Here is a 25,797-nt window from a genome sequence, read left to right as displayed (position 1 = left end):
TCATTGGTCGGTCGTTGTCATTTCTCTTCATCAAAGCAAAAGACTAATTAAAGGTGCGCCATAACAAGGAAGTGTTCTTGGGTGTTTGCATTTGCTTGACACATCTTCTCATCCAGTAGGCCAGTGGTTCTCAAACTCTTGACAGATTGCACACCACCAATTTAAAATGATACAACCTGAAGTACCACCAGCAAATTTTTGTCATATAAAGTAATTCTAATAAATCTGTTAACGCGTACCACTGACAGGTTGTCCACGTACCACTGGTGGTATGTGTACCACAGGATGGGAGCTGCTGCAGTAGCTCATTTGCCCTAAGACTTACTGTATTTACTTGAATAGAAGACAACCCTGATTACAACCCCAATAATTACATTCTACATATGGAAAATGTTATATTTTCCAGGTATAGAACCTATTTAGTGATGTTTTGCCTTGAATTTGGCCCCCTCCCACTGCTACAGTAGGGAAAATAAATCAGAAGGAGGGGAGGGAGAAAGTAGGCCCTTTGCTCTGTGCTTCCTGCCTCCACCCCCATTTTTTTTGGGTAGCAGCCCCTTTCTCTTTACTTTCAGACCCTGCTCTCCCTGAGCACATAGAAGGGAAGAGCAAATTTGAAAGCAATGACCTTGTTGTCATTGGGAGGCACCTGAGTGCACAGTGCAGCAGAGGGGCATGTGGTCCCTGGGGCTCATGGCCCCCTGCTAGTGCAGCCCCAGGGTTGTGTGGCCCCCAGGCACTTGGAAGTTGGACAGCCCTGTTCTGACATAAAGCAAAATGAGTTACTGGTTGCACTCGTATGCACAGAAGTGCCGATTACAAGCACGCTGGAATCTCTAATGAGCATGCTTCCCTCCTGCTCCTGGAGAAGGAGCCTAGGTGACTTCCCAAGGTCACACAAGGTGTCAGGGCAGGGAACAGCAACTGGGTCTCCCGCATTCCAAACCGGTATCTTGACTACTAAGCCATCTTTCCTGCTATCTGTAGTGAGCTGCAAGAAATGCTGAATTATAAGGATCCCTCAACTAGTGACAAGCTAGGTATTAATTTATTAATCCGAATTAATTTTTATGTCTCAAAGGGTTGCATCCATATGGGGAAATTTTATGTTAGTGGAACTTCCTTTGGTTGCCTAGGTACAAGTGACTGACTTGATTTATACATCTGTCTCTGCAAGCAATAAAATCCAAGCCACTCATGTAGAAAAAAGGCCAGTTTCTAGAGTGCCTAACACATCAGTTTTAAAGCCACTGAGAGCCCATTTGGTAAGCAGAAAGACTTCAAAGAAAAAATACCAGTGCTGATTGAAGACTGTTTAAGATCATTTTCCTACATTGCCCAAACAACCAGAATCCCAGAGTCAAGGCAAGAAGTCTCCATTGTTTGTTCTGGTTTTGTAGGGGGAGGGGGGATGTTTTAAATGGAGCTTGGTTAGGAGCGGAAGTGGAAACAACTACAAAAACAACAAATGAGTAACGGGGGGAGGAAATAAAAATTATTAGAAATTACTACCAATTAGAAACTATGTAGTATAGAAAATTGATAAGGGAAGCAAAAGAATATATAAACAGAAGCATATAGACAGCAGAAATGAAGGCAATAAAAGAGTTTAAGTAGATCAAGAACAAAAGGATTCCTAATATGATATTAAGTGCTTAATAGATGGGCATGGTACTTTCGGTAATACAAAAAAAAGCAGAAATGTTAGATGAATATTTCTGTTCTGCATTTGGGAAGGGAAACAAATGACTTTTTCAGGTGACAGAATGAAATACTTGTCATTACTACAGTAATAATTAGCATGTTAAAGAGTAGCTTTTAAAAGTTAGGTATTTTTACATCAACAGGTCTGAATAACTGGATTCCAAGAGTTTTAGAAGAGAGTTAATGCTGCTTTTTTTCAGCAAGTCTTGGAAACCTTGCAAAAGTCCAAAGAACTAAATGTCAAACTAATTTGATAAAACAGCTACTCCTGGCTTAATGTTGTAGTTCCATTCTTGAAAAAATTTGACTTTAAGTTAAACAATGTTAAGCAAATCCAATTACATCACAGTCATTACCTACTAGGAGGCAGTGGCCAAACAATGTTATAACCAAACACTGCATGACTTTAAACGAGTATGTTCTTTAATAGATCAGCGGCATAATAATGAAACAACGTTAACCGGGACAAAGTTAAGTGAGCAGTACCTGTTGGGGAGGGGGGTTGTTTGGGTTTCAAGTTGGGGTGGGGGTTGTCTGGATTTGGTTTTTTTAAGATGTAATAGATGCAGATTTGTGCACATATCAAAAGAGGTGGACAAGTCTGTGATAATTATCTAGATCACTTGGTAAACTGAATGCTAACAGAGTGCACTTTAATATTGCCAATGGTAATATTACACTTACCTATTTTACTTAAACTCTGCTCCTTAAATTATATCATGCCTTTTGTTTTGATGCAGTGGGAGCCTCTAATACCTTTTTCTCTCCTTTTTTGCTTAACCGCAGCAGTCCCTACAGTTAATAGCGTAACTGCTCTCTAATCTATGCAACTCACTTTTGGAACTTGGCTGACGCTTATTTAGTCATTATATGTTTCATAGTTTCATAGTTTCTAGGGTCGGAAGGGACCTGAGCAGATCATCTAGTCCGACCCCCTGCCATGGCAGGAAGAGCACTGGGGTCAAACGACGGAGACTAGATGTACACTGGGGTCAAAGAGGAGGCTAGATGTACACCTTACTGGGGTTGCTGGAAAGCGAACACAGACGCCACGACGGACTCCCCCAGCGCCTGATCCCCCCTAACCAGTTTATAACAGGCCACAAGATCCCCCCTCAGCCTTCTCTTTTGAAGGCTGAACAGGTTCAGGTCCCGCAACCTTTCCTCATAGGACCTACCCTGCTGTCCCTTGATCATATGAGTGGCCTCCTCTGGACCCTCTCGATGCTGTCCACATCCCTCTTAAAGTGCGGCGCCCAGAACTGGACGCAGTACTCCAGCTGTAAAAATCTGCATTGGGTCATGGCTTTACAACACCCAGTAAGGACATGGAATTGCGGTTTCCATGCCTTGTCATACATGGCCAGCTTTTAAGTTTCTCTCTGCAATTTTCACCATGGCAAAAATGTGAAAAAGAAATAAATGCTTGCCACTCCGCAGATATACAGGAAATCAAGAGTGTATGTTGTTTCCCCAACAGCCTGGGCATTTCTGAAGATTTTGTCCCATTCTTCACCAGGTATTCCTCCCAAGGTTCAGACAGGGGTCTTTTTTATTCTCTCAGTATAGAAAGATTATAAAAGTGTTTAGTGTTGTCTTACGCAATTCTTATTCTTGGCACGTTTATAGATGTGGAGGTGTTACAGATGAACAAAACCTTTCAGAGTGCCTTCCAAAGAAACTGTGGTTGTGAAAAATTTCTGAGATCATTTCTCAAGCGTGCTTACATTCTGTTGGATGCCGCTGCCAAATAAGCTGAAATAAGATAAAGCCATGAAAATATGTTAAACGCTCAGTAGAGCTTCAAGCTTGCTGAAGAAAAGCTCATTGGGTGCAAGGCTTTCCAGGAAATGAAGTGGGGAGGAGGCCTATCCGGCAAGATTAGGTTCCACTCTCACTACCCCCACGCAGATACAGGCTTGGTACGTGCAAGTTATTGCCTGCCTGTGTCTTTGAGAAATTAGCATTTTCTATCTCACTCCAGGGAATGCCTTCAACTTCAGAGATTTAATTTTTTTTTTAATTGAGAAGAAAGTTGATAGAGCTGGAATTGGTGTTCCTGAAACTCTAGACCTTCTTTCAGAATAGGGAAACTCAGAGATGGAAAAGGAAATATATTGGTGCCTGGGGTGAATCCTTCCCAAGCAACACAACTTGTTGCCTCATTTTATATCTATTAAGCTTTCCAGATGCCTATGAGTAGCAGTCTTCACTGCGTATTATCTTGATGAGAATATATTAATATTTTAAAATCTGTAATTATTTTTGTCTTAACTCTGAATCCAGTCTTGCCCCTCATCAAAAGAGAAAAGAGGCATGTGCTACCAGTTCACATGAAACCAGAAGTTATTAAAATGGCAAAAGTTTTAGTTTTCGGACTTGACTTCTGGTTTTTGTCCGTCGTGGTGTCTGTGTTCGCTTTCCAGCAGTGTCCTGCAGTGGTTCTGTTGGGCTGCGTAGGGAACGGGCGCCGACATGCAACTAACATTGCAGCTGTCTCCAGTCTGAAAGTAGGACAGGGATGTAACCATACAACGAAAACTGCTAGTAAGCAATCCAGAGGAAGCGTAACAGGCCAATTTGCTCTTATGAGAATTCTCCCTATAATACCGTTTTGCTACCTTTTATCTGTCTTAAATAGAAACCAGTATAAATTGTAAGACTAGAAGAGGTGCGAAGGATCATCGCTTACAAACCTCTGGTCAGATTCATTATTTGCTGTCCCTTAAACATCCTCCGATGAAAGAGATTCAACAAATTCCCTCAGCAATTCATTCTCTTGTTCTGCAGGTCTTGCAGCTAGGATGTTTTCTTCTGGGATTTGATCTAAACCTGCTTTGCTGTAATTTAAACCTTGCCTCCTGTCCTGACCTCTGTCGTAGGGGAGAACAAGTTTTTCTCCATCTTCTAAATAGCTGCCTTCAAATACTTGAAAATTGGCTATCAGCCTTCTCCACTCTCCACCACCCTTTAATCTCCTTTCCTTCAAACTAAACATACCTAGTTTCTTCAACATTGCTTTTCATCTGCCTTACCTCCATCACTCACTCTCCGGTTTCTGTCCTCTTTTAAATGTAGTATAATGCTTCTTTGAATACAACCCAAATCTTCACCCCTCCCACTTTTTTTCTAAATCAAGTTGCTGACTCCTGTTGAGGTTGTTCTGCTGTAACCTTAGATGCTTCTTGGCAGTGCTACTGCCCAGCCAATCCCCATTCTGCACCTGCATTTGTTTTTCTTCTCTACAAGTAGCACCTTACCTTGGTCTGGGTCAGACTGTATTTTGTTCTCTCCAAGCTAGTTCTCCAAGTTATCAAGATCCTTTTGAATTTTAATCCTATTCTGAAAAGTGTTTGAAACCCTTCCCAACAAATTTTGATGAGATTCTGTATTTCTGCATCCAAGTAATAAAAATGTTAGCATCCAACCCAGAACAGAACCCTGTGGAAATCTCACTTGAGGCTCCTTGCCAGCCTGACATCATTAATAGCTATGCTTTGCTTGCAGCTATTCAGCCAATTAGAACCGCTGTTAGGTGGGTCCATAACTAGCCCGTATTTCTCCGACTTGCTTATGAGAATGACACGTCAGGCGCCTTGCTAACGTTCAGGTATATTAAATCCACCAAATTCCACGTATTCGCACAATGTTTTACCCTGTCAGAAAAGGAAATTAAATTGACAAGATTTTTTCTTAACAAATCCAAGTTGGCTACTAGTGCTCATCCTCTCCAGTTATCCATAATTTAACTTTTATAATTGGCTCTAGTAATTTCCCCAAATACTGAAGTCAGGCTAACTGATCTATAATTCCCTAGGTCCTCCTTTTTTTCCTTTTCCCTATTTTAACCCATCTTCATTTTGTTGGTACATTGCCTATGAGCCAAGAGCTGGCACACGTCACTGGTGGTATTGAGATTTCTTCAGCTACATCTTGATATTTTCCTGCAGGGGTGTGATATTTTTCACCTGCTATAGTTGTGAAGCGTACAGTAAATGTGAGGAGGACATTTTAAATCTGCTTTAGTGTATTTTGACCAAACTTACAGTCAGGCTGTTTTCCAGGCACAGTCAGGCAATGACTCAACTTCCTGTCACGGGGCTTTAACGTAATGAAAGAAAAGGTGTTTGTTTCAGTAAAAACCACAAAATTGGCGACTGGTTTGGGGCAGTAATTTTATCTGAAACTACTGTTGGTCTCATTTTCTTTCTTACCAGCTTTAAATTTGATTTTTAAATTGCCCCTTTAAACTTGTAGCCTTTTGGGAGTGGTCACTAGAATTCAAGATCATTTAAAAGGATAGTTAGAAATTTAGTTTGACTATTATATATCCACCTTTTGATATCTGCTCCTAGCAAGAATGAGCTCTTTAACAAACATGCAGACAAACACATACACAGGCTAGTCTGATTTATGAAAGCAGTTAAATTTGATAGTGCTAACATGCATACATTTACAATACCAAAGAGGACTGAACTAGTGGATTATCTTTATTTCAACTCTTCCTTCTAGGTTAAAAGAAATGTGTAAAATTTACTGACCTACAAGATCTAGCTGTTTAAACCAACTAGTCCATATTCTTAGTTGTCTTTTGGCAAGCCTGGTAGCAGGCTGAGAGGGTGCCTTCTTACTCCCCACTTTATCTCATATGTAAGAGTCCTGTCCCATAAGTTTATCTGAAATGAAAGCAAAAAATAGAACAGGGAGCAAACACGACCCACCCAAACCAAATAAACCAAATCCATCTTTTCATAGGAGTATGTCAAACACTTGCATTTTGTGTGTTATCCATTCAAAAAGGAAATTGCCTCTGGGTGCTGTGATGGAAGGTTTCTCAGAGGCCACGAAACAAGGTTGGACCCCACCAAGGGTGGACAGGATTTTAGGGTGACAGGCCAAGGCATGTAGGCCAGGCAGGCAATAACTGAGGATCGCACAAAAGTTTAGCAGTGTAGGTGGAAAGCTGACCACTTGCGAATATGTATGACAAAGCTATGAGGTTTACACTTATACCTTGTTTCTGCTAGGAGGGTTAGACAACATGACTCTCCCGGCAAAATCCATGTAGAGTAAATATGCCCAAAAGCAAGGTTTGCAGATGTGGACAAAGAAGAACGGAGTCAAAAGTCAAGATTATGGGCTTGAACAACAGACACGATGACAGTGATGCCCAGGAAAACGGGCGAGCGGGGGAAAAGCTCAGGTGAATAGCAGAAGCTGTTTTGGCCTCCTTAAATTTCAGATGCTGCTGGAATCCTGAAACGTTCCCATCCAGCATGGCAGTTCAGTAGTCTCACAGAACAATTGGGATGCTCCTTTCTAGACAGGCTGATTATTATTTTTTTTAAAACAAACTTTGGTGTGTCATCTTTTTTTCCCCCATTTATCAACTTAATTCCACAACTGTCACTCTTCACGTTTCTCAGAAATGTGCAGAATTACTGCTGATTTAAGTGCCAGGGTAAAAATACGTGATGGAAATATGCCATTGTGTAGAAGTGTTTTTTTTCTTTAAAAACCCTTGGATTTTATAACAACAAATGTACAGGTACAAAATGGCTTAAGAGAACAAGGCAGAAGGAATAGATCTTTGGTGCTAAGACTACTGCCTGCTATTTATATTAATAATGTAAAACTTTCTTTATGCAGAATTAGTTCAGAACGCAGGAAGGAGAAATCCAGAGATGCAGCCAGATGCCGAAGAAGCAAGGAATCCGAAGTCTTCTTTGAACTTGCTCACCAGCTGCCTCTACCTCACACGGTGAGCGCACACCTGGATAAGGCCTCCATTATGAGACTGACCATCAGCTACTTGCGCATGAGAAAGCTGTTGGATACTGGTAAGTGAATAAAAGTCCTTGTGGCTTATAAACAGAGGGTGGTTAAGAAGGCAGTGGGTTGAGGATCTTGTCCCAAGTACATTCTTTTATATGCTGTAAAAATGTTTTTGATGTTAGTAATCTAACCCCTCACATCCCTTTTACTCTGGTTAAAGATCTCCCGATGGATTTCTGAACCAAGACAGAAGAAAAATTCTTTTTGCTTTTAAGTCTCAGAGCCCTAAGAGACTGACAGAAATGGCCAGGGTGATGGGGTCCCAAACTAATGTTCTCACGTGTTTTTCTGTGTCCCTGATGTGCACGTGTATTGGCTCACAAAAGCACCAGTACCATTTTAAAAATCTCAGCTGTAGAAGCCATTCGTAAAAAACATTAGGATTAAGGGTTTGGGAAACAATACTCCAGTGTGCCCTTCTTTTCTCTTGGGAGATGGATCATAACTAAACAACAAACATGCCTTCTCTGTGGCTAGCTGGTGGAAATTTGTGTTTGCTAACTTTCAGTATCCCAGTTTAAACTACTCTGGTTCAGATATCATTAACTAACTGCATGCCTGCCTTGCAATCAGATGGGACTGCAGCAGAGGTAGGCATATCAGAGCTTGCTTTAAATTAAATTAGCTCACCTACCAATAGTAGTGAAGCCTGCTGCAACTGCTTCACTGCTGTTCATATACAAACTAGCTGAATTTAAAGCTAGCTTAGAGATGTTGGCCCTGCAGTCACACCTTGGTAGGCATACCTTGAAGTATCTTCAAGGGAACCAGTATTAACACAGTGCTAGCAAATGGCAGTGATTGTTTAAATGAGAGAATAGCAACAAATTCTGCTTACTAGGGTGCTAAGTAAGTTTTACTTACCAAGAAGTTATACAGGTGACACTTGTTTTAACTCTGAAGTAAACTTGAAAAGAAAGATCTGTTGCTCTAATTTTGGAACTTTTGAACACAGTTTTTGGTAGCAATACTTTTTTTTAATCAAACTATTTTTTTAATGCTTCTGATCTTGAGTGAATCAGATGCTCAATCACAACAACTTCCTCTCCTGTTTATTTCATCTAAGAGAAATCTGTTGTCTTTGAACAGCCTGGAGAGTGGCGTGTTCATTTCACATGATTTTTAGCATTGGACAAGAAAATGTGGAATAACTGAGGTTCATTTAAATAAGAAAATGTGGGGTTTTGTAGGTGACGTGGAGACAGAAGCCAAAATGGAAAAGGAGCTGAACTGCTTTTACTTAAAGGCCCTTGATGGATTTGTTATGGTGCTTTCTGAAGATGGCGACATGATTTACATGTCTGAAAACGTGAACAAGTGTATGGGCCTCACACAGGTGAGAGAGATGATACTTGTTGAGAATCTCTTACAAAATTTTGTCTGCTTGTGCATGTTTGAGTCTTTTAAATAGCTAGACTTAGATTCATCTTACTCTTACAGTTTGATCTGACTGGACACAGTGTGTTTGATTTTACTCATCCTTGTGACCATGAGGAGTTGAGAGAAATGCTTACGCACAGAAATGGTGAGAAGACTAGTTTACTATTTCATTTTATGATAAGTGGCTCTTGCTAGCATGGGTTATATCATACTGTTAAACAAAGGTTGCTGGCAATTTCTGCACATGTCAACAAAAAGCTTAGGGCTTGCTTTCTTGCACCACTCTAAATCAGGGTGCAACTCTACTATATTCCTAAATTTGAAGCCAGGGTGAAAGCAAAAACAAGGACCTGAATATTAATTCAGTTGGTGATATAAATTCACTGCAAATGCACTTCTGAAAATGAACCCTCTTTCAGCACTCCCTATCATAAAGGATCAATTTATGCTACTCGCAAGCATTCTGCTTCTCCCCCTTATTGAACCTGAAAATGTGGGGTCAACTTACAGTTGGAAGAACATGATAATTTACCTGATTTAAAATCCAGGTTACCTTGGATTTTCCTGCTGTGTATGTGCAAATTAAGAACACAACTTCTTGCAACGTGCACGCACCCCTAGATCTAGGTTAGTGAAGGCTACTCACAGTTACTGGGGGACAGAACAGTCTACCAGATAAGTTATGGGTGTTTTTCAGCAATAATCTTACCTTGGACAACAAGGTACCAGTTTCCTTCCAAGCCAGGGGTCTTGCTACTAGTAGCACATTACTCTCAATAGACAAGATCATTTAAGCAGTTTTTAAAATTCAGGTTTAATGTAAGTGAACCAAGAGATAGGGCAAAACAGTACTGCAACCCCTCCTCCTCCTTCATCCCCACTGTGAGTTATTGGGGAGGATTCAGATAAATAGACTTCAGCTCAAAAATACCCCTATTACTGCAGGGACTTTCAAATGTCAGTGTGGGGAAGAACTCCATACCTTAATTCATTTACACATGCTTTCCCCTCTGCCTTGAAACTGGGTTAGCTAGAAAGAGAACCAGGATCTTAGCTTTTCTGTTTTCACAAGATCACTGCAATTTCATTTCTTTTTTTATATATCTTTATCTATATATATATTGCAGTAAAAACTCTTATCTGAAGCTCACTGTTATTCAGAATGAGGTCAGGTCTCCCAACATACATCGTTCACAGCTAGAATTCAACCATATTATGCTCATGTCCTTGATTCTCTCTACAGCTAGTTTCACAGCACACCTCAGTACCTTGTGAAGGTGATCGGAGCACTCACGTTTGGTTTGTTGTTTGTTTGTATTAGGTCCTGTGAAAAAGGGCAAAGAACAGAACACAGAGCGTAGTTTTTTCCTCCGAATGAAGTGCACGCTGACTAGCAGGGGAAGGACAGTGAATATAAAATCTGCAACATGGAAGGTAACTAATATGGGGTATACAGAAGACAATATTGATGCAACTAGACAATTTACTTTTCAGATCTCTAAGTACAAAAGCCCATATTTAGTAAAAAATCAACTTGAGTCACAATATTCCTTGTCAGCTTTGTGAAACTTGCACCTTCTTTTTTGTGACAAAGGAACAAATTCTTCCATTCAGTGATGCACCTGAATGTGCTGAGCTTTGGTTTTTCAATATGTTGCAGATGCATTTGAATTTTTAATACCTTTTTAAAATTAAACAACAGTTGTTGAGAGCCTTTTGAACAGAGTAATCTTTCAGTTTAAGTCAGGAGTCAGATCATTAAAACTTGTGTGTGAAACTTCCTGCTCTTGAGTTAAATATTAAATCCTATTTATAACTGATCCTGAATGAGTTTGCATAGTAGGGGCACCATGATCGGTGATTCCATGAATCATAGAATCAATGAGTCGGAAGGGACCTAGACAGATTATCGAGTCCAACCCCCCTGCCATGGGCAGGAAGGAGCACTGGGCGTGGGAGGGGTCATAAGACCCCAGCCAGGTGCCTGTCCAGTCTCCTCTTGAAGACTTCCAGGGAAGGTGAGAGCACCACCTCTCTGGGAAGTCTATTCCAGGCTCTGGCCACCCTTACAGTGAAAAAGGAGAAGAGTCGGCGTCATTGTTCCTCTAAAAGTGCCAGTTATTCCATAGAGCCTAACAAGAATAAAAGATTGTCTCTTAAAATGGATGCATCCTGTTCTCCAGATAAAATATTAATGCTTTTAATATATTAAATGGATGCACTCTGTAAAAACAAAACGAACAAAGGCAGCTGTGGCTTTCAGTTCATTAGTCATACATGATCAAACATGCTTTCCTTTCTTTTCCAAACATTTCTGAGTTATAGGAGGGAAAAAAGTAGGTGTCAAGGTTTTTTCTTTGAAGAATGTTTGGGATACGCTTAATCTCTGTCCTTCCATCCTTGTCTTCACCCAGAATGAAAAATACATATTACTGCATTATTAGTAGACACTATCTGCTGATGCAAAATGCCACAGATGAGTTGTTACACTTGCCTATCGGTTATGGAGGCAGCTTTCAGAAAAGAACAAATTAATTCACTGGCACTAAAAAGGGAAAAGTCGGTCACCAGCTTAACTTGATATTTTTTTTAAGAATTAGGTAACGCAGCAATGCTTGAATGCAGCTGCTGCATTTTAGCTGTTGACACTAATTCCTCAGGTAGGAGAGAGGATGCCATTACCCAGCAAGATGCTCTTATGAAACAAAATGTAGTAAAATGCTGGTCTGCCTCTTCTAATAGGAAGAAACCCTAACTTTAAAAATGTGTTTTGTCTGTAGGTACTGCATTGTACAGGGCATATTCGTGTGTATGACACATGCAACAATCAGACTCACTGCGGGTATAAAAAGCCTCCTATGACATGCTTGGTGCTGATCTGCGAACCTATTCCACATCCATCAAATATTGAGGTTCCCTTGGACAGCAAGACATTCCTTAGTCGTCACAGTCTTGATATGAAGTTTTCCTATTGTGATGAAAGGTAACACTGAACCTAAGTCCTGAGAAGCATGCATGTGTTGGTGTGTTCAGGGTAGTTTTGCTAATGCCAGTTTTATATTTCTCATAGATAGATTTATTCATTTTTACCCAGCTATAAAATGGAGTTCCCAATATATATTATTTAAAAAGGTAGGGCTGTTTTTTTTTAAACTCGAAAACCTTAATTTAATTAAGGGAACAATCCTTTATGGACTCTGCTCTTAAACAATTTAACCAGTTGTTAATTTAAATAGCAATGATAAAAATACTTAAGTTGGAAGACACTCTCTGTGGTGCTGAAAAAGAATAGTTTGTTAGTTTGTGATGGGTAGGAGCCAGAAAACGCAAAACACTTTTGACTGAGTCTTTAATTGTGCCTCTTCCCCTTTCTCTTCCCCCCCATCCCCAAAACTTAGCATTCTTCATCTGGAAGGACCCATAATAATTTTATTTATCAAAATACAGCCACCTTTTAAGATGTCACATACCTGCTATTTTTAATTTCAGTTGAATCAACCCTTCTTGCATGTGCACTTGATTTACAGCAGATCTAAATGTGCTTCATCAACATTTTATCACTGAAAATTAGGTTTGTTAAATTTAAAATCTGGAAGTAAAGTAACTTGTTTTAAATCCAATCCCATGTCCTAAATTGCTTTGTACTGCCTCTTATTGATAAGTTTTGATACATCTCTAATAGAGAAGGTTGCGGTAGATGTAGTCTTTCTGGACTTTCGGAAGGTCTTCAACACTGTCTCTCACCCCGTTCTCATTAAAAAACTGGGGGACTGTGGTGTCGACACCCACACAGTCAGATAGGTCGCCAATTGGCTGGAGGGCTGCACCCAGAGAGTGGTGGTGGACAGGTCATTTTCGACCTGGAGGGATGTGGACAGTGGGGTCCCCCAGGGCTCGGTCCTCAGGCCCGCACTGTTCAACATCTTCATCAGTGACTTGGACGAGGGGGTGAAAAGAACCTTGTTCATATTTGCAGATGACGCTAAGATGTGGGAGAAGTGGGCATGCTAGAAGGGAGGGACAGGCTGCAATTGGATCTGGACAGGTTACAAAGGTGGGCCAATGAGAATAAGATGGGATTCAATACCGACAAATGCAGGGTACTGCACCTAGGGAGAAAGAACCAGCACCATAAGTACAGGCTGGGGAACTCTCTTCTCGTCAGTGCAGAGTCAGAAAAGGATCTTGGAGTCATCATTGATGCCAAAATGAACATGGGTCGGCAGTGTGGGGACGCAGTCAGGAAGGCCAACTGTACCTTGTCCTGCATCCACAGATGCATCTCGAGCAGGTCCAAGGAGGTGATCCTCCCCCTCTATGTGGCACTGGTCAGGCCGCAGCTGGAGTACTGCGTCCAGTTCTGGGCGCCGCACTTCAGGAGGGATGTGGACAATCTCTGGAGAGGGTCCAGAGAAGGCCACTCGCGTGGTCAGGGGGCAGCAGGGCAGGCCCTACAAGGAGTGGCTACAAGACCTGAACCTGTTCAGCCTCCACAAGAGAAGGCTGAGAGGGGATCTGGTGGCTGTCTATAAACTGACCAAGGGAGTCCAGCAGGCAATGGGAGAGTCCCTGTTCCCCTGAGTACTACTGGGAGTAACAAGGAATAATGGCCACAAGTTGACGGAGAGTAGATTCAGGCTAGACATCAGGAGGCGCTACTTCACAGTCAGGGCAGCTAGGATCTGGAACCAACTTCCAAAGGAAGTGATGCTCGCTCCTACCCTGGGGGTCTCTAAAAGGAGGCTAGATAGACACCTACCCGGGGTCGTTTGACCCCAGCATTCTTTCCTGCCCGTAGCAGGGGGTCAGACTTGATGATCTGCTCAGGTCCCTTCCTACCCTACCAACTATGAAACTATGAATAGCTACAATTAACTACAATGAGCTAGTTTGTAATTTGGGCAGTTGCTTCATCATCAGTTTGCTATTAAATTGAAATGACTATTGCACATTAATGACAGTTTTTTCTCAGAACTGGTCTGTATACAAAAATTGTGTTGTTCTAACTAGGTTGAAGCAGCAGTTTCTGTGCACAGACCAAGCATCTATAAATCGGCAATTAAACCGAGTCAAGCTCTTGTTTTACATTGACCTCTAGTGGTTAAAGGAAATGCAACATTTGTTTTAAAAGTATTTGTTGATGCTCTAAATGTATATTGGAAATTTTGTAAAATTCTGATTCCTGCCTCTCTTTTATTTGAATTTAAAACTGCTGTCATATTTAATCTCTTACTTATTTGATTTAAATTACTTTGTTACCTTATCTAGCAGCCCAAATTTAAAAAAAAATCCAGAGAATTTAGATCAGAACTAAGTAATGAGAAATGAAGGAATATAAATAGTCCAGATAGCAGTAAAACAGAGTACCTGTAAATACTTTGGGTTAGGACTCGAAAGAGTTCTTTGAGCTGGGTAAACAGCAGAACGGATAAGATGCCTTAAGTTACCTTTGTGCAAAAGGGAAACTATCATAAGCACACCACTGTTTCTGTTAATGTATTCTGGTTTGGAACAGTATCCCTAGAGCCACAAATATCTAAATTAATTCTGTTCAACGTATTATTCCAAACTAATTCATATCTGCTTTCACTTACCTTTTTTCCTCCCCATTTAAAGAATTACAGAGCTGATGGGATACGAGCCAGAAGAACTATTGGGTCGCTCCGTCTACGAATACTATCATGCCCTGGATTCTGATCATCTGACCAAAACACACCACGATAGTAAGTGGAAAAACACACCTGGATTTCTAACTTAAGTATCTGAAGAGAAGGCGGGAGAGCCATAGAAAGAAAAAGTTTAATTTGCAAATACAAATTCAAAGTAATTGTTTCATATTTTTCCTTTGAAAGCATATTTGTTGTTAAATTAAAGTTGGCTTTCTTTTTTCATTTTAGTGTTCACAAAGGGGCAGGTGACCACAGGGCAGTACAGAATGCTTGCTAAACAAGGTGGATATGTTTGGGTTGAAACTCAAGCAACTGTTATCTACAACACTAAGAACTCACAACCACAGTGCATTGTGTGTGTAAACTATGTATTGAGGTAAGCTGTGGATAGTTGAAGACTTTTTGCACATTCCCTTTATTAAAGACTGAATCAGACTCTAATGACACTGCCGCTTTACACCAGTTGGGGGAATTTGACCTCATCCATTCTGGTATTTTTCTCACCTTTCGAAGTCAAGCTTTTGCTTAGAAAATTGGCTGGTGCAAGGTTAGGGAACAACAAAAAAAGCACAGTGACTTTTTAATACATATCTAAGATTCCCATTAATGCTGGGGAAATAGGGAAATGAAGGCTAGATTATGGCCAGGCTTTTGTGTACCACAGTAACGGAAGTGTTCAAAAGCAGAGATGTCCAGATTATTTTTGTTCAGAGTTCAAAGCATAATTTCCTCTGTTAGTGGTGGCTTACTTGTTGTCACAGAACATCAGTGCTTAAAACATAACCTTTTAGATTCTTTTATCAGGGTAATTTATTTATCTTCAGTTATTTAATACGTTTCTTTAGACTCAGGGTAACTTGTTTATACATTTTTGTTTTTTTAATTAATCAACGTTCAAGTTTTCAAGATGGTGTTGTTAGTATTGTCTACAATTTAGTGTTCTTACAACTTGTTCCACTAAATGGTATATTAATCTGTAATGACTACTGCTAGAATACATAACATTTATAAAGATCCCCAGCTTTATATGTTTTGTGATTCTTCTCTTTAATTTATTTACACCTGCTTATAAAGCACAGCTGTCCGCTTACTTAAAATTATCTTTTTATATTGTCACAGTTGGGAAGATTACATTTTAGGGGAGGAATGGGCAATAAGGGTGATTTTTACAACTCCTAGTTTTATGAAAATGCGAAACACAAATTAAAATATTGATCAGACAGAATAGTTTCTGTATCCGCCATAAGGAGTTAGGTGGTTTTTAAAGGTAGTCTTCCTTTTTGTCTTTGACAGTGGTATTGTCCAGAAGGACTTGATTTTCTCCCTTGGACAAACTGAATGCATGTTGAAACCAGTGGAGTGCCCTGACACAAAAACGACCAAAATATTCAACAAGACTGACGTGGAAAATACCAACAGTCTCTTTGAAAAACTCAAACAGGAACCAGATGGTTTAATGCGGTTGGCACCAGCTGCTGGAGATACAATTATCTCACTAGATTTCAGCAGTAATGGTGGGTCTGTGTTTAATTTGGAGAACCTGCCAATTAGTAAAGTCAGTTTATGTTTAAAGTATATATGTGGAAAAACTAACTTCCCAGTATCACTTTCCTTAATCAAATGATTTCAGCTCTTGTTATTTAATGAGGTCCATAGACACACTCAGTATCTTTACTTAGGTTGATGGTTTTTTTTAATTTTTATAGAGTCTGATGAGCAACAATGTGATGAAGTTCCTTTGTATAATGATGTAATGCTCCCCTCATCCAGTGAGAAATTGCAGAGTATAAATTTGGCAATGTCCCCACTACCTGCTTCTGAAACTCCAAAGCCACTTCGTAGCAATGCTGACCCTGCACTCAATAGAGAAGTTGTGTCAAAGCTGGAGCCAAACACGGAACCACTAGAACTCTCATTTACCATCCCTCAGATGCAAGAAACGCCTGACAGTCCCAGTGATGCAAGTACCAGCCAAAGTTCACCTGAGGTCAGTCATGACTGTTCCTAAATCACATTAAAATATGGCAGACTTCTTTATAAAGACCTCTGATCAGTGTGGAGTGAATTGTGAATGTGAATGTAGTAGAACCCTCATCCTTTGTATCCGGGTGGTTTGCAACTCTCTTAATTTCGCCTGTTTTCTTACAGCTTTTAAGTCCAAGGGCACTGCTTTTCCACATATCTGGAGCTCATCAGTGGTCCAGTGCAGCTGAGCAAAGCAGCCCAAACCCTTTGACATAAAAAGCCCACAGCAAACAGCTGGAACATCTCAGTGGTCCCCCACACAGCTGTTTCCTGTGACCCTAAATAACCCTTGCTGCTTCACAAACCCGCATTTTTGCACAGAGGGAAGGAACATAACACTGCCAAATGCCTGGGTTCTGTACATTCAGATTCACATCTGGATTGCATTTATAGAATGTGGGCACATAATTGTATGTTACTTTCGGTAACCTACAATTTACCTTCGGTAAATGTTACTTTTGGTATGACCTAAAAACATGAAAGATCAGCTTGAAAATGTTATTTTTGTTTCTGAAAGCTTAAAAAAGAAGAAAACATTAAGACTTTTATAGTGCATCTAACAGTATGATAATGAGTTTGAATTTCTTTTAAGAGATTTAAGAATCAGATAACTGTTTGCTAGAGCTCACAAGCTGCAGTACTTTGACATATGAATTACTGCCACACTTATGGCTGGTCCCACCCAGACTGCCGCTCTAAAGTGTATGATGGGGAAAATTTGGGGATATTTGGATAAACAGAAATACTTTTTAGCCTGCTGAGTTTTCACTTTTGCAATTATAGTTTGGATTAGTGTTGTTTTCCAATGTAGTATTGTTGAAACAGCTAAACTGAAAATGGAATTAAATTGTTTTTACAGCCCAGTAGTCCAAATGGCTATTGCTTTGATGTGGATAATGAGATGGCTAATGAATTTAAACTGGAATTAGTGGAAAAATTCTTTGCGATAGACACAGAAGCGAAAAATCCATTCTCTACTCAGGTATGTACATTAAGTTAGAGTTACAAGTAAGCTAAAATACTTTGTTCTTGGCTAGAATCATTTTCTTGACTATTTAAAATCAATGCGTTAAATTGAGAGTAGTTTAGCGAAGACAAAGCAGTAATGTTTGGAAAAAGGTTTTCATAACTGAAAAGAAATGGGGATTACAGAACATTGCTCCAGAAGCATGATAAGAGGGAGAGCATTGATGACATTGAAAGTATTGTGGCATGTCATTCTAATGCATTAGGAATTGTATTTACCTATTCTTCTTTTAGGAAACAGATTTAGACTTGGAAATGTTAGCTCCATACATCCCAATGGATGACGACTTCCAGTTACGTTCCTTCGATCAGCTTTCTCCACTGGAGAGTGCGTCTGCTGGCTTACAGAATACAGCCACCATCACCATATTTCAGCAAACTCAGACCCCAGCTATTACTCCTGATGAAATCAAGCCCGTGTCAACAGAACGCGTGGATGACATGAAGACACTAATTGTTTCTTCGTCTCCAGTCCACATAAAAAGTGAAACCAGCAGTGCGCCAGCGTCACCGTATGGTGGGACTCGAAGCCGAACTGCCTCTCCAATCAGAGCAGGGAAGGGGACGTTAGACCCGACGGAGAAATTGTGTCCAGGAATGCCCAGTTTGTTAACAGTTACTTTAAGTAAAAGGTATTTTGGACATTAAGGCTAAGCTCTGTTGTTCGTGTATCTTGAGGAATTTGGGTCTTTGCAGCATCTTGACAGATGTTATGCAGTAGAGCTTTTTTGCAGGCATCTTTTTAAAGCAGAAATTCAGATGCGTTACTTTGAAGAAGGCTGAGTAAATGACTTTAGGCTTAGTGCCCCTAAGCAGCAAACCGAAAATGAATTTTCCAAATGCTTGTTTGTAATTTTTACTGGCAACAAGGTATACTTAGGAAGTTAGTAGTTCAGCCGTTCTTGTTCATAACTATGTTGCTCCTCTAGATATCTCACTAGAAGTTCACGTGCAAGTACACAGTAGGCCAGTGGTTCCCAACTGGAGTGCTGTGAGAACATGCCTGGGGTGCCGTGATGCCAGCACTGTCTGCCATGGGGTGAAATTGCCCTTCCCACCTCAGTTTCAAGAAGTGTGTCAGAGCTGAACAAGCAGCGGCAGCAGCAGAAAGACACGCAGCTAGCAATGCATTATGCAGGCAGGCAATCCGTTTCTGCTGCAGCACTGCCCAGTTCAGCTTCCTGAATAAGGAAGTGCATGGGGAGTTCTCCCTGGTGGCAATGGCATTCATCTCCGGGCTGCTGCTGCTGCTGTGGAGCAAAACTGCTCCACGTGTCCCTGTTTTCAGGAGGCACATTGTAGTCTAACTGAGAAGTAGCTGCAGCAGAAACAGAACAACTGTCTGCATGATGTGATGCAGGCCTCGTGCCTTTCTGCTGCAGTTGCTTCTCAGTTCAACATGCTGCCTGAAAACAAGCGCATGGAGCGGTTCCATCTGCTCTGTGCACCTTCGTTCCAGGAGACACTGTGCAAGGTCTGACCAGGAAGGATTGCAGCAAAAGCACATGCTCCTGCCATAGCCATTTTCCCAATCCGCCTCTGCAGGAGGAGAGTGGTGCAGAGGCACTTGGCTGTGGCAGCAGTGTCCGTGGAGTAAATATAATTATAACAATCTAATTGGCTACTACCATATTATTAATAGGATTATGATTAAAATATGCATAATATATTTATATTGGATTTTGAAATATAGTGCTGCTAAGTTTGGAAAAGTTTTGGAGAAGTGCATTGTCTTAGTCTAAAAAGGTTAAGAACCACCGTGATAGGTCATTACGAAAGAAGCTAAATCTGAGCCCTACAGCCTTCCCTGCTCTGTTCATAATATAATACAAAGATTGTACTTGTCCTGCAATGAGATGTTTAAACTTAAATAAATCCGACATAAAATAAGTAGTAGATACGCTGGAGAGTCGGGCTAGGATTCAGTGACCTAGACAAATTGGAGGATTGGGCCAAAAGAAATCTCATGAGGTGCATCCAGATGAGCGTGGCTGTGCATATGTGATGCCACAGACCTATCTGCAGCGCCACACATGCAGGCATTCCCTGTGCTGCTGCTTTGCATTGTTGGGGGATTTCTGAAATCCCAGGGTCAAAAAAACCCACACCAAAAAATAGCAGGGCAGCACATGTCAGCACCGTGCAAAACCAGAGCCTGGCTGGCCAGAGCCACGTTCTGGCTGCTGGCCAGGCTTCCTGCTGCAAGAGTGCTGTGGTTGCAGTTCCCAGAGGCCCCCAGAACCCAGGTAAGGCTGCTGGGACCAGCTCAGTTGCCGGCTTCAGCCTTCTCTACCCCACTCAGGGTAACCTGCAGCACGCCAGAGCATGTGTGGCACAGGCGTTCCCCAGGGACAAGCAGCAGTGGCACAAGGTGCGATGCTGCTGCCTGTCCCTGGGGAAATGCACATTCCTGCTTGTCTGGACACACCCATGAGGTTCAAGAAGGACAAATACAAAGTCCTGCATTTAAGGTGGAGCAATCCCATGCACCGGTACAGGCTTGGGACCAACTGGCTAAGTGGCAGCTCTGCAAAAAAGGAGCTGGGGGTTACAGTAGACAATAAGCTAGAGATGAGTCAATGGTGTGCCCTTGTTGCCAAGAGGGCAAATGGCATCCTGGGCTGCATTGGTAGGAGCATTGTCAGCAGATCTAGGGAAGTGATTATTCCCCTCTATTCAGCACTGGTGAGGCCACATCTGGAGTCCTGTGTCCAGTTTTTGCCCCCCCTCGAAAAGATGTGAACAGGTTGGAGAGAGTTGAGCGGAGGGCGATGAAAATGGTATGAGGGCTGGGATACATGACTGATGATGAGGACAGGCTGAAGGAACTGGGCCTGGAGAAGAGAAGACTGAGAGGGGATTTAATAGCAGCCTTTGACTACCTATGGGTGGACTGTTCTCAGTGGGGGCAGATACAGAACAAGGAGCAATGGCCTCAAGTTGCAGCAAAGGAAGTTGAAGTTAGATATTAGGAAAAACTCTCAGTAGGAGGGTGGTGAAGCTCTGGAACGGGTTACCCAGAGAGGTGGTGCAATCTCCATCCTTGGAGGTTTTAAAGACACAGCTTGACAAAATCTTGGCTGTGGGCTGATCTAGTTGGGGCTGTTCCTGCTTTGAGCAGGGGGTTGGACTAGATGTGACCTCCTGAGGTCCCTTCCAGCCCTCATTTTCTATGATTCAGAAATGCAGATTATGGTTGTCTATAGGAGATTTTTGTTGACATGGTGATAACAAATCATTGTCAATCTGTATGATAGAAACCAGCTTTTTGTCTACACATGAACTTGCAAAATCAATGTTCTGATACCTTTCCTGAGGAATAATAAATCACCAAAGATTTTTTCCCTTTTTTCTGGAGAGAGAAGCTTTCAGAAGGCCAACCGTCTCTGTGTAGCTTAGGTTCAGACTGTTCTGACATAGATTCCCAGCCGGCCTTCTCTCTAACCATGGGCAAACCTCGATAACGGGTCCCCCACCAAGAAAGCTAGCACCAGGATATATTAACAGTTCTCTGGCCTATTTTACAAAGTCTTTACAAAGAGGCATAGTCTGAGGATAGTAGAAACTTCTTAATAGACTGGATCATTTTTCTTCCAGGTCTACGGCAGTGGATGAGGAGCTGAGCCCAAAAATGCTAGCTTTGCATAATGCTCAAAGAAAACGAAAAATGGAACATGACGGTTCTCTCTTTCAAGCAGTTGGAATTGTGAGTGTTGTTGTTTTTACCATTTATCATCATCATTTTAATCCTAAAACTTTTGATGTAAACCAGTGATGCTGGCCCAGAACTCAGGCAGTCACAAAAGCTTTGTTCCTTACTGTGTACTGTACCATATTGCACCCAAAACTAGCAACATTACAGCAAGTGTAACTTTTAAATCTCCTGACTACGGAGCCATTCATTTCATCACACAGAAGATGTGTTTTTCTTACCCAAGAACTTCACCAAAATGAAAAATGGCCCACCTTAATTTAAGTCTCTTGTGTCCACAACATTCCACCATCTTCTTGCTCAATACACACCACAGATGAGATAAAACTTGTAGATTCAGACAACACAGGCAACACTCTTGTCAGCTGTGACTGTAAGTGGCTGGCTTTCCCTTTGTCTCTCTTGTCTGCTTAAGTAGTGCTCTGTTCTTTACCTGTTCCTGTGAGTAATAACCACCAGAGCTCTAATCTGTCCCAGATTCATAGAAGTCGGGTTGGAAGGGACCTTTTAGATCTTCAAGTCCGACCCCGTGCCTGGGCAGGACAGAAAACTGGGCTCAGATGATCCCAGCTAGGTAGGCATCAAGACCCCCAGGGTAGGAGCCAGCACCACTTGCCTTGGAAGTTGGTTCCAGATCCCAGCCGCCTTGACAGTGAAGTAGTTCTTACGGATGTCTAATCTAAACCTCCTCTCCAACAACTTGTGGCCGTTATTCCTTGTTATGCCAGGGGGCGCTCGGGGAAACAAGGTCTCTCCCAAACCCTTCTGGTCCCCCCTAGTGAGTCACCAGGTCCCCTTCTCTTGTGAAGGCTGAACAGGTTCAGGTCCTGCAGTCTCTCATTGTAGGGTCTACCCTGTTGTCCCCAGATCATGCAGGTGGCCCTCCTCTGGACCCTCTCCGTGTTGGACCCCAAGTCATCTCAGTTGGGAATTGAACCCAGATCTCCCACCTGGCAGGCAGGAACACTGCCACTACTGGCTTCTCTTTTGTCTACAAAGAAATTCTCCCTCTGATAGAAACGGTCAAGAGTCCATAATGGCAGCAAGTACAGGGCAGCTGAGCTGAGTGGCAAAATAATAGGAGATCAAAATTCACACCATCATTTCTATGTAAATCAGTTTGCCTTTCTGAAAGGCAAATAGCACATGAAAACCCAGAACACAAGTCATTCCACAGAAGAGGAGGAATACCACTCTTAATTTGCAGAGGGAGATGTCTATTTGTTTCGATGCATTTTGCTACTGCTCTGACACTGGTAGAACTAGGAAAAGAGGCAATGTACAAGTATGTATATTCATGCTAATCTTGAAACGGGTGGCTGGCTTTACAAAATCCTGCTTAGCAGGTTGTACCCTTTTTAAGTTCACTTAGAAATAAGTTCTTTTTAAACAGGGCCTTCACTCAATTGCCCTAAAACCTTCTTTGCCATGTACTGAATGCACTTAATTTTAATTTGTAGCAATGCTTAGTTATACCAGTCCTGATGGGTTGACAATAAATTTAAGAGGAAACCCTAGATTTGCAATAATAAAAGTTACTTTACTTTTTATTTTAGGGGTCTTTATTCCAGCAGTCAGGTGATTGTGGACCAAACGCATCGCTTTCTTGGAAACGTGTAAAAGGCTGCAAATGTAACAGCCACAATGGAGTGGAGCAAAAGACGGTCATTCTGCTATCGACGGGTTGGTGTTTTGTGTGTTTTTGTGATGGGGAGAGGGCATGAGAACTGAATCAAATTGAGCGTTAAAACTATCTGCAGGATGAACCTACCTCCCCTGTAAACAACTTGGAGGAAATGATAAACATGGTTAATAATGTGCACTCATCTGTTCTCTTTTCCCCCTGTTTAGATATAGCAAGTAAGCTCCTAGGGCAGTCGATGGATGAGTGTGGACTACCACAACTTACAAGTTATGATTGCGAAGTAAATGCTCCCATACAAGGCAACAGAAACCTGCTACAAGGTGAAGAATTGCTCAGAGCTCTGGATCAAGTTAACTGAGCTTTCCCAACACTTGTTCCTTTTTCTGGACACTGGTGAATCATCACCGAAAGCAGTCTATTTATATTTTCTATATCTGATTTTAGAAGCCTGGCTACAATACTGCACTAATTCAGTTAGTTCAGTTTTGATCCCCTTTCTACTTATTTTGACAGTCTTTTTAATATGTTCATTATGTAATAACTCGGATTATAGTGCATTTTTATAATTCTTTGGTACACTTTAAGTCCATTACATTTAAAACACACTTGCAATAGCAGCTTTGAAATATGCACCGAATTTTTCAAAACATATTTATTTTTTTGGCTGGGGAGGTCGGCACCGAAATTTTAATATTATCAATCAAATGTCAACACAGTAAGACAAGCAATGCTTCCATCCTACTCTTCACAGGTATTTGGAAGATTTTTGTTCTTACTTATGTCCAAACAAATTTTTATTTTAATGATTTTTTTATAAGAAGCAACAATGCTTTGCAGCAGTGCATTGTAGCCACAATCGCACAATATATTTTCTTAAAAAAATACCAGCAGTTCCTCATGCAATATATTCTGCATTTATAAAACTAGTTTTTAAGGAGAAGAGTCTTGTTTGTTTGTTTGTTTTATTGCCTATGAAATCATGTTTAAACCTGGAGTATGTCATTGTTTTTAGTCGCGTTGTAATATAAACTGTTCTTAAATGCTGTATTATGCTTTCGACTGAAATGAGTGTGATTAGTAAAAAGGAAGGGTTTTATCTGGAAAGGGCTAGCAGCATTTTATTTGGATTAATTCTCAATTTAGAGAGAGGGTTTGATGTTCCTAATGTAGTCACTTTGCCAGCTCAAAAAGAAATGCCCTACCTGTAGTTGTGGAAGTTTAATGCTAATATTGTGTATGATCTTTAAATCTAAATGTTCTGCTTACCCTGTGTGGTATAAGTGATATTTCAAGCAGATTGTAAAACATCATGCATTGTTAACAAAGTTGCCTAGTACATCATTGAGTTGCTCAGTATTTGATGTTTCGGTTTTATGCACCTTGTTGCGATTAACATCCGTATGTTTTCACGTAGATTTCAATAACTGAATATACTTAGAAACCCTTTTATTTAGAGAGAGCTAGTTGTCACAAACATCTTATTTTCCTATATGTACTGTACAAAAAATTCATTTGCTCATTCTTTTGCTCTTTGTGGTTGGATCTAACACTAACTGTATTGTTTTATTACATCAATAAACTATATGTGGACCAGGCCCCCTCCAGGAGTGTGGTATCTACTGAGAAAGATGAAATCCTTCAGTTTTGTAATTATTTTTAAAGGGTGGCTCTTCGTAAGGAATATTCCTTTTCTAATTCTGTCAAGGTTATATGACGAAAAACTCTTTTTTTCCCCCTAATTCCTGCCTCAAAATCCATAAAGTCAGTCATTTACCTGAGCCTAAGTATTACTACAGATTTCAAAACAATCCTGTGCAGTTCAGTGGCAATAGATTTTTTTAAGTTTAAGCTTTTGAAACTTTTCCATCATCATGCACTGTATCAGTTAGTAAAGCTGAAAGTGGAAGGAAATGTTGTGTATTTGTGGTAACGATGGGGGACTTTTTTTTCCATCGCTTCCTTTGGCAGTTTACAGCTTGAAGGTGGATCGCCAGAAAAAATTTCAGGGTTACCTTTGAAGATTGGGAACTTGGAAGTCAGAGGAGAAATCAAAAGATGATAGGAAAAAAACCCACCCCCCTCCCCTTTCTCCTAGCATGTAATTAATGTATGAGTGGTGGAAAATGCAGCTGGCATGGGGAATTTGCTATCTTCCTAAGTATATTCTTACTCTGTCCAACACTAGCTCTGGTGGCAAGATAATGGTTTTCATTTTGCTACATTAAAATGTCATACCACGAATACCAGCAGAGAATGACAGTACAGCTTCTGTCCTAAACATCAAGATATTTAAAATAGCAGTGCCTGATGCTGAAGTCGCCTGGTGCATTGTTGAATCTTCAGCCCCAAATTTAGGACTTCTGGTGGTCAGAGTTAGGGACTGAAAAAAGAAACTCATAGAAGCCCCTTAGCTAACCCGGAGGAAAATGCAGTGGTCCAGCGCGTAGGTATTTGAAATACCTTGCTTCAATGTCTGAGCAAAATGTTAAAAATGTTTCTTGAATGAACGTTTACTATACTTTAGGCATAATTTAATTCTTTCCTGGACTCTGCGCTGTGGCAGTTGCAAAGTTTCAAAAGGATGTGAGCTATGCACATAGGCTCTTACGTCTCTGAAAATTAAGACAAGTCAAATTGAAAGGGTTGGAGAATTTAGGAACTCTTGATCACTTGTTCTTCAAGGATTAACCTGTTTTTTCTAAATTATTATATGGTTAAAATGCTCGTTTAGGTGTCTTTTCTCAAGCTGAGAAGTCAGTATTTTAACAAATAAATGGGAACCATCTCAGCAATTACTTCTT

General features: G+C 40.9%; 1 protein-coding gene across 1 annotated transcript; it reads left to right on the top strand.

The window, feature by feature from the left end:
• Positions 1-6,764: 6,764 nt before the first annotated feature.
• HIF1A (hypoxia inducible factor 1 alpha subunit) lies at positions 6,765-24,591 on the top strand. The gene is made up of 15 exons (XM_019518372.1): positions 6,765-6,886; positions 7,354-7,544; positions 8,730-8,875; positions 8,980-9,064; positions 10,241-10,353; positions 11,700-11,902; positions 14,536-14,642; positions 14,817-14,964; positions 15,882-16,102; positions 16,295-16,575; positions 17,473-17,595; positions 17,874-18,271; positions 21,237-21,345; positions 22,908-23,034; positions 23,203-24,591. Exons 1-15 carry the CDS (start codon positions 6,780-6,782, stop codon positions 23,352-23,354), a joined length of 2,511 nt encoding a protein of 836 aa, XP_019373917.1. The 5' UTR covers positions 6,765-6,779; the 3' UTR covers positions 23,355-24,591.
• Positions 24,592-25,797: the final 1,206 nt, after the last annotated feature.

Source organism: Gavialis gangeticus, unplaced genomic scaffold (assembly GCF_001723915.1).
Source record: "Gavialis gangeticus isolate Ggan-Ray unplaced genomic scaffold, GavGan_comp1, whole genome shotgun sequence".
Lineage (NCBI taxonomy): Eukaryota > Metazoa > Chordata > Crocodylia > Gavialidae > Gavialis > Gavialis gangeticus.
Note: the sequence above shows the minus strand (reverse complement) of the source record. Positions and strands in the feature narration are given on the sequence as shown.

Excerpts from the sequence above, each read along its gene's own strand:
- HIF1A (XM_019518372.1), top strand. The coding sequence starts at position 6,780 with ATGCCCAAAAGCAAGGTTTGCAGATGTGGACAAAGAAGAACGGAGTCA. Across the intron at positions 17,596-17,873 it reads AAAATCCATTCTCTACTCAG|GAAACAGATTTAGACTTGGA; the intron begins GTATGTACATTA and ends TTCTTCTTTTAG. Across the intron at positions 21,346-22,907 it reads TCTTTCAAGCAGTTGGAATT|GGGTCTTTATTCCAGCAGTC; the intron begins GTGAGTGTTGTT and ends TTTTTATTTTAG.